This window comes from Scardinius erythrophthalmus, assembly GCF_964197995.2.
Source record: "Scardinius erythrophthalmus genome assembly, chromosome: 15".
In the NCBI taxonomy this organism is placed as follows: Eukaryota; Metazoa; Chordata; class Actinopteri; order Cypriniformes; family Leuciscidae; genus Scardinius; species Scardinius erythrophthalmus.
This window is the reverse complement of record NC_138235.1, coordinates 22,713,664-22,725,693: the sequence shown is the minus strand read 5'-3', so window position 1 is coordinate 22,725,693 and position 12,030 is coordinate 22,713,664. Positions and strand designations below refer to the sequence as shown.

Here is a 12,030-nt window from a genome sequence, read left to right as displayed (position 1 = left end):
TTATCTTTCTGAAAAACTATACATGAAGAACTTGTGGTCACTATCTACCCATGCTCCATTACTGACAACCAGTGTCTTTTGTTTGTCAAAGTGACTTTTGAGCTTTTTGGAGCAAATTCAATACATTTGCTCTTAGGGTCTCTAAAATATACATTTTGCCGCTTTGGATTTTCAGCACATTACTAGCAACAGCACAGTCCCATGCATTCATTTTTTCATACTGTGAGACAGGAGACACCCTCTAAATCTGAGGATCAAAATAATTTATTAGGGAATAATGACAGATTAATTGGTGATACTTGTACCTATAATTCAAACAGGTTTAAGCAATCCTGTGGGATTTTGAAGTCACAAATGTGCTACTCTGAGTAATTTCTTTCGCTGATAATGGTAATGTTTTCTGTGTCCCATTCAATTGCAGGCTGTTCAACAACAAATGCAGCTTTCAGATGGCCGTTTTTCCCTGCCATGAGTGGCTCAAGGAACATTACGTGCCTGTCGGACTGAGACTTGCCCTTGAGTCGATCAGTTGAAGGATCTGCAAAGATAGAGGCCAGAGTGCAGCGGTCTTCCCCAAAGGTTGAGATGCCTGGAGAGGGGGGAGGAGGTTTGCAGCAACCACAGCGACATGGGGTTAAATACAGATACATCAATATCAGGACAAGGGTCACAACACACCCAAAAAGAGTGGTGTAGCCTGTGTTGAACGGCTCCTCTGAGGAGCGCTGGGCTACGACAGTTAGGTTCACTTCTCGCGATTCATTTATCATCCTCGTATTATCCACAGCAGTGCACTGGTAGACCCCCGAATCTATGGACTGGGCAGCAAGAATATCCAAGCTACCGTCTTGATTGAGACGTAGAGTTCCGTTCTGGATCAGCTGAGAGATGTTCTCTTGATGAGGAATGATCCAGCTGTAGGACAGGTCTTCTCCGTTTAGAGTTCCAGTGCAGTCCAGTCTCACTTGTTCACCCTCATAAACAACTTTATCAGCCTTTGGGGATATCAGGGATATCATCTTCCCAATCGTACAGTTCTCAAAGAAGTGTGCAGATCGCAGAAAATTTATTGAGATTTGAGGTTCACCGTACTTCAGACACTTGTAGTCATCCTTGTAGTCTTTCACGCTTGCGTATCCCTTCTGCTCCCAGTGCCAAAACATGCGGTACACAGAGCAATCACACTCCAGACTGTTGTTATGCAGAAACAGGCCTTTTTGCACTGCAACAGGCAACAGCACAATGTCATCCATGGGCAAACGAAACAGACGGTTTGAGGAGAGGTCCAGCGTAACCAGGTTGGGGTGGCTATGCTTGCGAACTGAGAAGAACGGGAAGTCTGTGATCTGGTTGAGGCTAAAATAAACCTTTCTGAGACTACCGAGCCCCATTAGTGTGTTGCTTTCCACGCGGGAAAGACGGTTGTTGTACAGCAACAACACCTCCAAGGCCGGTAGGTTCTGGAAGTGATACTTCCCCACCACCTGCAATTTGTTGGAAGATAGGTCCAGGTATCTTAGACCGCTGACGTTATGGAAAGCTCCCGGGCTGAGCAAGGAGATGCGGTTATGGGACATATGCAAAGTGTGCAGCCTTGGGAGCCCGTTGAAGCTGTCAGCTGCCAGCCATGTTAGTCTGTTATGACTGAGGTCCAAGACAGAAGTCGTGAAATGAAGCAGGTTGGGGAATCTATCCAGACCTAAAGAGCCACAGTTCAGTATGTCAGAGGTGCACAGGCAGCCCTGAGGACAACTAGCTCCTGAGATCCGAAACAAGAGCGAGATCAAAACCATATAATATGAAGAGATCATTCTTTTGGTTGCACGTTAAAAGGATTACATCAGGAACAGTGCTGGCACAGTTGGAGAAACACTCAACACAGGAAGCCCTCTGTTCTTAAATCCTAAAAAGGTCACTTTAAATTTGTCATGTCCTCCAGTATATCACAAGAGCAGATCATCAGAGTATAAGAGCAGATGGACAGTATCTTGGGCAAGGAATGCACTTAGAATAAAACAGTCTGTAAATATGATTTATAATTAAAATGTACGTATTCTATTAGCACAACAGACACAGGAAAGCCTACCAGGAAAGTCACTTAGAACCTTCTTAGATCTGGTTCCTCTGTTCTTACTTTGATGTATCAATCCATAATTAGAAGTTCTTCAAACCGATTATCCTGATCTGAAAATATCCAGTAAGTCCAAAGCGTTTTCCAGCAAGTTTTGTATTTCCCTAAAACGAAACTCGCACCTTTCCCATGCAGTTCTCCTGAGGCTGAGCACCCTTGTTGTTTGCAGAGTGTTCTTTCATTGAGTGATGAGTCCACAGAGTGCAGCACTAATCTCTTCCCATCCTTCCCTCTGCTTCCTATTCAGAGCACCGCCTCATGTCTCTCCCTCTCATGCTGTGATTATTCCCGATACGGCTCTCTCTTTTTATCTTTCTTTCTACTCTCTCACTCTGTCTCTTTCTCTCTCCAATTGTTTAATTCCTTTAATCCCCTCTGGATTTGTCTTTTTCCGTTTCAAATGTTTTTTTTTTTCATACAGACTATCTCTTAACAGGATTTCGGATGCTGTTTGTATCGTCTTATATTTCATGAAAATCATCAAAACATTTGGACTTGGATGAGAGAGAATTTGTTTGTATAGCATGAGGTACCAGTCAGCTTTGACTCCCCCTCATCTTCGCTGCCAGGCAGTGTTTGGCAGCTGTTGTCGGTTGTCTTGGTCATGGTGGTCCTGAGGGAGCTGACTGCTGTCACACTGAATTGGTCTTGGTTTGTTTGTGCTTCTCCAGAGGCCGTTGGCACAGTGTGTCTCCCACAGTTATCATCTTGTACATCTGAATGGTAGTATTGATATTTTATCTAAATGACTGGTTTCATTTGATTAGCTGCATCTATCTATCTATCGGATCACTTTGATTGAGGTAAACCTTGTTACCTCTTTTGTAAATAATTACATAATGACATCCAAAAGATGGGTGCAAAATGAGGCCCAAGCAAGCATAATGTTTTGGAATATAATGGATCTTGGAATCAAGGCAAGTTAATCAGTTGCAGCATGTGACACATCTAAAGCTGTGAAATGGAATTAGGATGTTTGTTTTTATAGATTGTCATTCTGTTAGGGTGGCATCTCTTCAGAAACACTGATGCATGGCATAGATAGCTGGCAGCAGTCACATTGACAGAAGCACAGAGTAGCAACTCCCACACACAAGACCAAACACTGATAAGTCTTACAGTATTCCAGAAAATGACTGGAAACAGCTTTGCACAGTACATCTACTACTCTACACTCACATGATCTGGGCACACGAGATGCTGAATGTGGAGGAACAGGGAGAAGATTTGAATTCAGTTGCAGCCTTATACATTGTCTTTGATGATAAACCATTTAAAGTCCTCCTGTAGTAGGCTAGTCAATAATTGTATCTCTTAAAACTCATCATTGAGTTACATATTTAAACATTTTTTCCTGTGAAATAAAATTATTCATGCCTTAAAATAGCTTGAATGTAACTACACCCTTACTTCATTCAGTATATGCGGATCCATGAAAATGCTAATTAACCCCGCCTCCACTCACTCACGCCAGCTCAGAGATCCACTCAGTCAACTCACTGATGTAAAACAGTTAATATTTTCAGAATTCTATGCTCATTGAGACAAAAAGCTAAAGTTAATTAATGAAATTTAAGGTATTTTTAACATGTTGCAACCGTCCCTGGGTTGTGTTGCAACTGTCCCCTGGGTTGGGGTCAGTTGCAACATTTGGCTTCTTCCATTCAAACTAGATGTACCGCATCGCGGTACAAAATATGACCGCCGCTCAGGCCTGCACTGGCTTTCCACAAAAATAAATGACGTGGAGTAATTTGGCTGTATTGCGTGTTTATGTATATACCTAAAAAAAGTAATAGTATGTGCATGTCTGTCTGTCTGTGTGTGTGTGTGTGTGTGTGTGTTTGTGTATGTGTGTTTGTGTATGTTTGTGTCTGTGTGTGTGTGTGTGTGTGTCTGTGCGTGTATGTATGTGTGCGTACATGTGTGCGCGTGTGTGTTTGTGTGTGTGTGTCTGTGCATGTGGATTTGTATGTGTGTGTATGGGTGTGTGTCTGTGCGTGTGGATGTCAGTGTGTGTGCATGCTTGCATTTGTTTGTATTCCTGCATGTGTGTGTGTGACAGTATCATCCTAAACCAGCAACCCTTCGCTCAACAGCACCATCTACAGGCCGATGAGTGTACAGTCACTAAATGTGCACATAAATGAATTTATTTTATACCCCCCCATGGATGAAATTCTACAAAACTTAGCAGAGGATACCCCCAGAGGATGTCAAGTTAATCATACACATGAAATATGGTGCAGTTCTGAACATCTCCACTGAAGATAGGGGCGATTAAAGCAGAATAATATTGCATTTTAATTTTTTATGGGAGGGGCGCAAATCACAAATGAGTGATTATGGGCTAGGTTGATGTGGGCCCTTAAGAGCAACATACCATAAAAATTTCTTCATCCTCGGTGCCACGGTTCAGGTAGTTATTTAGGAAAAACTGCATTTTTTGGGGTTTGGGGGGGGGGCCCAGCGCGGGGGGGGGGGGGTGGCCCCCGGGGACCAAACGAAATTTTTCCGTAGAAGTGTAGTGGGGCTACATGCCCACCAAATTTCATGTTCCCCGGTGCTTCGGTGTCCCTGGTATCGTTGATGAAAAATTTAAGGGGGCCCCAGCGCGGGGGGAGAAGTGGCCCCCGGGGACCAAACGAAATTTTTCCGTAAAAGTCTAGTAGACCAACATACCATAAAAATTTCTTCATCCTCGGTGCCACGGTTCAGGTAGTTATTTAGGAAAAACTGAATTTTTTTGGTTTCTGGGGGGCCCAGCGCGGGGGGGGGAGTGGCCCCCAGGGACCAAACGAAATTTTTCCGTAGAAGTCTAGTGGGGCTACATGCCCACCAAATTTCATGTTCCCCGGTGCTTCGGTGTCCCTGGTATCGTTGATGAAAAATTTAAGGGGGCCCCAGCGCGGGGGGAGAAGTGGCCCCCGGGGACCAAACGAAATTTTTCCGTAAAAGTCTAGTAGACCAACATACCATAAAAATTTCTTCATCCTCGTTGCCACGGTTCAGGTAGTTATTTAGGAAAAACTGAATTTTTTTGGTTTTGGGGGGGCCCAGCGCGGGGGGGGAGTGGCCCCCAGGGACCAAACGAAATTTTTCCGTAGAAGTCTAGTGGGGCTACATGCCCACCAAATTTCATGTTCCCCGGTGCTTCGGTGTCCCTGGTATCGTTGACGAAAAATTTACGGGGGCCCCAGCGCGGGGGGGGGGGGGGGGGAGTGGCCCCCGGGGACCAAACGAAATTTTTCCGTAAAAGTCTAGTAGACCAACATACCATAAAAATTTCTTCATCCTCGGTGCCACGGTTCAGGTAGTTATTTAGGAAAAACTGCATTTTTTTGGGTTTGGGGGGGAGTGGCCCTCGGGGACCAAACGAAATTTTTCCGTAGAAGTCTAGTGGGGCTACATGCCCACCAAATTTCATGTTCCCCGGTGCTTCGGTGTCCCTGGTATCGTTGACGAAAAATTTACAGGGGCCCCAGTGCGGGGGGGGAAGTGGCCCCCGGGGACCAAACGAAATTTTTCCGTAAAAGTCTAGTAGACCAACATACCATAAAAATTTCTTCATCCTCGGTGCCACGGTTCAGGTAGTTATTTAGGAAAAACTGCATTTTTTTGGGTTTGGGGGGGCCCAGCGCGGGGGGGGAGTGGCCCCCGGGGACCAAACGAAATTTTTCCTTAGAAGTCTAGTGGGGCTACATGCCCACCAAATTTCATGTTCCCCGGTGTTTCGGTGTCCCTGGTATCGTTGACGAAAAATTTAAGGGGGCCTCAGCGCGGGGGGGGAAGTGGCCCCCGGGGACCAAACGAATTTTTTCCGTAAAAGTCTAGTAGACCAACATACCATAAAAATTTATTCATCCTCGGTGCCACGGTCCAGGTAGTTATTTAGGAAAAACTGCATTTTTGGGGGTTTGGGGGGGCCCAGCGCGGGGGGGGAGTGGCCCCCGGGGACCAAACGAAATTTTTCCTTAGAAGTCTAGTGGGGCTACATGCCCACCAAATTTCATGTTCCCCGGTGTTTCGGTGTCCCTGGTATCGTTGACGAAAAATTTAAGGGGGCCCCAGCGCGGGGGGGGAAGTGGCCCCCGGGGACCAAACAAAATTTTTCAGTAAAAGTCTAGTAGACCAACATACCATAAAAATTTCTTCATCCTCGGTGCCACGGTTCAGGTAGTTATTTAGGAAAAACTGCATTTTTTGGGGTTTGGGGGGGCCCAGCGCGGGGGGGGAGTGGCCCCCGGGGACCAAACGAAATTTTTCCTTAGAAGTCTAGTGGGGCTACATGCCCACCAAATTTCATGTTCCCCGGTGCTTCGGTGTCCCTGGTATCGTTGACGAAAAATTTACAGGGGCCCCAGTGCGGGGGGGGAAGTGGCCCCCGGGGACCAAACGAAATTTTTCCGTAAAAGTCTAATAGACCAACATACCATAAAAATTTCTTCATCCTCGGTGCCACGGTTCAGGTAGTTATTTAGGAAAAACTGCATTTTTTTGGGTTTGGGGGGGCCCAGCGCGGGGGGGGAGTGGCCCCCGGGGACCAAACGAAATTTTTCCTTAGAAGTCTAGTGGGGCTACATGCCCACCAAATTTCATGTTCCCCGGTGTTTCGGTGTCCCTGGTATCGTTGACGAAAAATTTAAGGGGGCCTCAGCGCGGGGGGGGGAGTGGCCCCCGGGGACCAAACGAATTTTTTCCGTAAAAGTCTAGTAGACCAACATACCATAAAAATTTATTCATCCTCGGTGCCACGGTCCAGGTAGTTATTTAGGAAAAACTGCATTTTTGGGGGTTTGGGGGGGCCCAGCGCGGGGGGGGAGTGGCCCCCGGGGACCAAACGAAATTTTTCCTTAGAAGTCTAGTGGGGCTACATGCCCACCAAATTTCATGTTCCCCGGTGTTTCGGTGTCCCTGGTATCGTTGACGAAAAATTTAAGGGGGCCCCAGCGCGGGGGGGGAAGTGGCCCCCGGGGACCAAACAAAATTTTTCCGTAAAAGTCTAGTAGACCAACATACCATAAAAATTTCTTCATCCTCGGTGCCACGGTTCAGGTAGTTATTTAGGAAAAACTGCATTTTTTGGGGTTTGGGGGGGCCCAGCGCGGGGGGGGAGTGGCCCCCGGGGACCAAACGAAATTTTTCCTTAGAAGTCTAGTGGGGCTACATGCCCACCAAATTTCATGTTCCCCGGTGCTTCGGTGTCCCTGGTATCGTTGACGAAAAATTCAGTAAGGTGACGAAAAAAAAAAAAAAAAAAACTTTGACAATCCCTATATGACCGCTTTCGCTTTAGCGGCGGTCATAATAAATACTGTGAACGATATGTCATATATAATCATCTTTAAATGGTATTGGTAATTAGCAGACAGATGCAAGTTTAATATATACAAATTTGGTTGGTCTAGCTCAAATAGTGAGAGAAATGCAAAAAGTGTTGCAACTGTACCCGGTCTCCCCTAGTTTGTGACTTAAAGCTGCAGTCCGTAGTTTTTCTTGCCATCTCTGTTCGAAATCTGCAATGGGCTTTATGCACAGCTGCACTACTTCCTGAACTTCAGGCTGGTCCTTTGTTTCCTGTCTGCCATTATTGGACCAACTGATTAATCCAGGTGGTCAGGCACACCTGGATTATTCAGTTTGTCCAATAAAGGCAGACAGGAAACAACCCAGCAAACACAGAACGTTGGCACAACGTAGCCAACCTTCTAACAACGTTTTAACAACATGGCCAAAAGGTTGCTATAACTACGTTGTGTGGTGAAGTTGTTACAGCGTTGTCACAATGTTGACATTAAACCATCGTTCAGGGCCATTGCTTAAGGTTGTGCCAACGGTGTCTGGACAACCACTGGACTACATATGTACTCGTCACTGCCCTGAAGCGGGAAAATCAGCCTTTTAAATTCCAACCACCTGTTGTTGGGCTCATTGTGTTCTCATTCATCATCGAGCAAGGATACGTGAGTATTGCGTTTAGCCTAACAGTTACCTCAGCTATCAAACACAACCTACAGCTTTAATTTCTAATGTGATTAATGAAGCATCGCTCGCACTGTTTAGTTTTTCGTTTGATTTTTCCGCTATTTAGTCTCATTCGTTTCTTTGCTCCTCTGGATTTGTGGATGTTTCCCCGGTGACACCTGCTCGGCTACTGTCTGCCACCCGGTTTTGTTCATTAAATGTTCTGATCTGCCTTTGCTTTTCATGTTTTATGTATTATACTTAAAATAAATGTGTATTCGTTTATTTCTTTTTTTTTTTTCACAAATGTATGACTTTTGGAAGTGCAATTTGATTATATGCAATTTTAATAAAGTTGAATTAACGAAACCTTCTGTCATTTTTACTCTTTAAAGTGTAGGCTACACTTGCAGGTGTTGATAGCCCCATTAAATAATATAGATAAACAATAAATGATAAAAAGTATATAATTATCTAACAAAATACACCATATAAAAATATTGTCAGAACGTCGTCTCTCAGTTGCTGAATGTCGCGCAACAACGTTGCTACAGCCCTGTCACGTCTTACAATTCTACGTTGTTACAATGTTGCGAGCACGTATACAGCGACGTTGCCATAGCAGAAATGCAACGTGCCAGAGACGTTGCCACAACGTAAATGTGTTTGCTGGGAAAGGACCTGCCTGAATTTCAGGAAGTGGTGCAGCTGTGCATAAAGCCCATTGCAGTTATTCGCAGAATTATTAACTTTGCGTGGATTGTGCCTCGGCACGGCACAGCGCGGATGAATCCAATGTTTTGAGGAGAATGTGCGGCTATTAGTCACCGCGCCGGTGTGGATCCTGGCATTCGGAATCCCAGATTCTACTTTTTGGAAGTATGACCGACATAAGAATTTTCACTGGAAAATGTAATCTGAACACGTAAGTAACATCCACTTTTGTTCTGAACAACTAAGGGGAAAAAAGCATTGCAGTAAATCGTGCTGATTAAACCTAACGATCGCTTATGTCTTACCTGTCCAGCAGAAAAAAAGTCGTCTGCTTCAAAACACGGAGTTAATGCCACCTTTCAAAAGCCCTTCCGATATTTATCCTTGTTTTCGCATGGGCCCGGTTGCAGTCTGTAGCTACTTTTGCATTTTATAACGGGTGAATCTCCAGTTGTCACTGGTGATTGTTGTTTGAACCTTTCTGGATCCGCCATCAAATTGCTAAGTTTAATTATATCAAGTGCTGTGAGAAAAGGCAATAAATCTCCACCTCCAACATCCTCACACACAATACCCAGCAAACCTTCTATCAACGTTTTAACAACATGGGCAAAACATTTCTATAAAGGCCTACATTGTGTGGTGAAGATTGTTACAGCGTTGTCACAATGTTGACATTAAACTACCGTTCAGGGCCATTGCTTAAGGTTGTGCCAACGGTGTCTTGACAACCACTGGACAACATAGTCATCACTGCCCTGAAGTGTGAAAATCAGCCTTTTAAATTTCAACCAGTATTGGCCCATTGGGCTCATTGAGTTGTCTCATTCTTCATCGAGCAAAGATACGTGAGTATTGCGTTTAATTTACCTCAGCTAAATAAGATACGTAATTATTCAAACACAACCTACAACTTCATTTTCTAATGTGACTAATGTAGCCTCGCTCGCACTGTTTATTTTTTCATTTGATTTGTCTGCTATTTAGTCTCATTCGTTTCTTTGCTCCTCTGGATTTGTGGATGTTTCCTGGACTAAAAATTAACCTCAAAACATAAAATGCTAAATGGGAGATAGGCCTATCTAGCATAAAAAAAAGTCAGAACGTCTCTCTCAGTTGCTGAATGTCGCGCAACAACGTTGCTACAGCCCTGTCCCATCTTACAATTATACGTTGTTACAATGTTGCGAGCACGTAGACAGCGACGTTGCCATAGCAAAAATACAACGTGCCACAGACGTTGCCACAATGTAAATGTGTTTGCTGGATATAGCCATAGACTGTAAAAAATATTGTTCAAAACTAGGTTGTTCTAAAATCATTAAATGTAATAATTTATAGTTTTATTATTTAATGTATTATAATTTCTTAGACGTTGCATCATCAAACAGGTTATTCATATAAACAAACAGTAGGTGGAAGCACTTGCATACGTAACAAATTGCATGATTTTAGTCCAGTGAATTTATGCTGAATGGGACACTTAAATAAAAAAAATAATAATTGTTGGCTAAAACAGTGGTTGAATTTGACTTTTTCCATTTTTCAATTTTTTTTTGTAATTGTTCAGATAAAGCTACTGAATATAGTTATGTCCCTGCTCACATGATTAATAGCCTATATGTGACCCTGGATCACAAAACCAGTCTTATGTTGCACGAGTATTATATATTTGTGCCAACAAAACATTGTATGGGTCAAAATTATAGATTTTCCTTTTATGCCAAAAATCATTAAGATATTAAGTAAAGATCATGTTCCATGAAGATATTTTGTAAATTTCCCACCTTAAATAAATAAAACATGAATTTGTGTGAGTGAATGCAGCACAATCGCCAATAGAAATGGACAACTTTAAAGGCGATTTTCTCAATATTTCGATTTTTCTGTACCCTCAGATTCCAGATTTTCAAATAGTTGTATCTCGGCTAAATATTGTCCTATCCTAACAAACCATACATCAATGGAAAGATTATGTATTCAGCTTTCAGATGATGTATAAATCTCAATTTAAAAAAAAATACACATAAGACTGGTTTTGTGGTCCACGGTCATATATGCTATAACACAATGTTATGAAATACAGATTTTTTTAGGCAGTGTTGGTTTTTGCTTCTGATATCATGCCCCATTTAATGTGACAAAATGCCTTTTTTTGTTTTCCCACCTCAGTTTGTTTCTTCTTTGTGTCTGAGATGTTTGTGTTGGCCTGTCGAGGAGTTTGACTCAAACATTCATTTCCTCCTGCTGACCTCCTGTCTTCAGCAGTGAACTCACACAGAGACTCTGCAGAGGTGATCGATTGGAGACAACGGGCAGTAATTCCTCCTCTGGAGAATGTGCAAATGAGATCAATTGATCGAGTTCACCATGGAGGCAGTGAGGAGAGTCATGATTAGTTACACTGAATAGTGTGCTGTCTGTATGTTTGTTCATGTGGACCTCTGTCTTTGTTAGTGTGCAAGACTGAAGGTCTATTCATCACATTCAATATATTGTAACAATAAGACATGTTATTGCTTGAGCAAACAATTAGAAGGGCAACAGAGATTATTCACTATATTAATCTGAAATGTCTTTTATCTCATGTATGGACCAAAAAGCCTTATAGCAACCTGTTGTTTTTTCTGTATTTGTTGCTTGGTTTTACCAGTGCACGCTTCCATTTTAACTCATTACCCCAATATGTATTTTTCTCATTAATTGTCTTTTTGGTAGTCAGAAATTTTTCAATTACAGGCTAAATGAGGTGCTGTCGCATAATTAACCCACATTTAAAGTGTAGTACTTGCTTTTAGGCCACAGCACAGAGTATCTTGCTTAATGACTCGAAAATAATGAGAAAAATATTTTCGCTCCATTTCCATGGATACAGACCCATGACTGATTAATCTGCTTTGCCCTTAATTATGGCATGCTTCATTTGTGGTTCTATTGGATATATACAGCTGATTATTTGTAAGAAATCTGTACTTTAAAAAGTAAGTAAACTGGTTGCCTTAAATTTTTGAGTTCATTGAAATTAAAACAGTTAAAACAATGGAGATTTGTTTAATCAACAGAAACTCAAAATATTAAGTTATCGGAACCCCATAAATGATCTAAGTTGATTTGACAAAAGAAAAAAGGTTGTGATAACAAATCATGAATTTTTTGTTGTTGTTTTTCACAGTGCATACACACACACGCGCTTTTTTTCTTTTTTCTTTTTTTTATGGGCC

At 42.8% G+C, this 12,030-nt stretch overlaps 1 protein-coding gene across 1 annotated transcript; it reads right to left on the bottom strand.

Moving 5' to 3' along the window:
- Positions 1 to 359: 359 nt before the first annotated feature.
- LOC308702995 (amphoterin-induced protein 3) lies at positions 360 to 1,811 on the bottom strand (the record flags this gene model as incomplete). The annotated part of the gene is made up of 1 exon (XM_081386206.1): positions 360 to 1,811. The coding sequence occupies one exon, from the start codon at positions 1,809 to 1,811 to the stop codon at positions 360 to 362; it is 1,452 nt and encodes a 483-aa protein (XP_081242332.1).
- Positions 1,812 to 12,030: the final 10,219 nt, after the last annotated feature.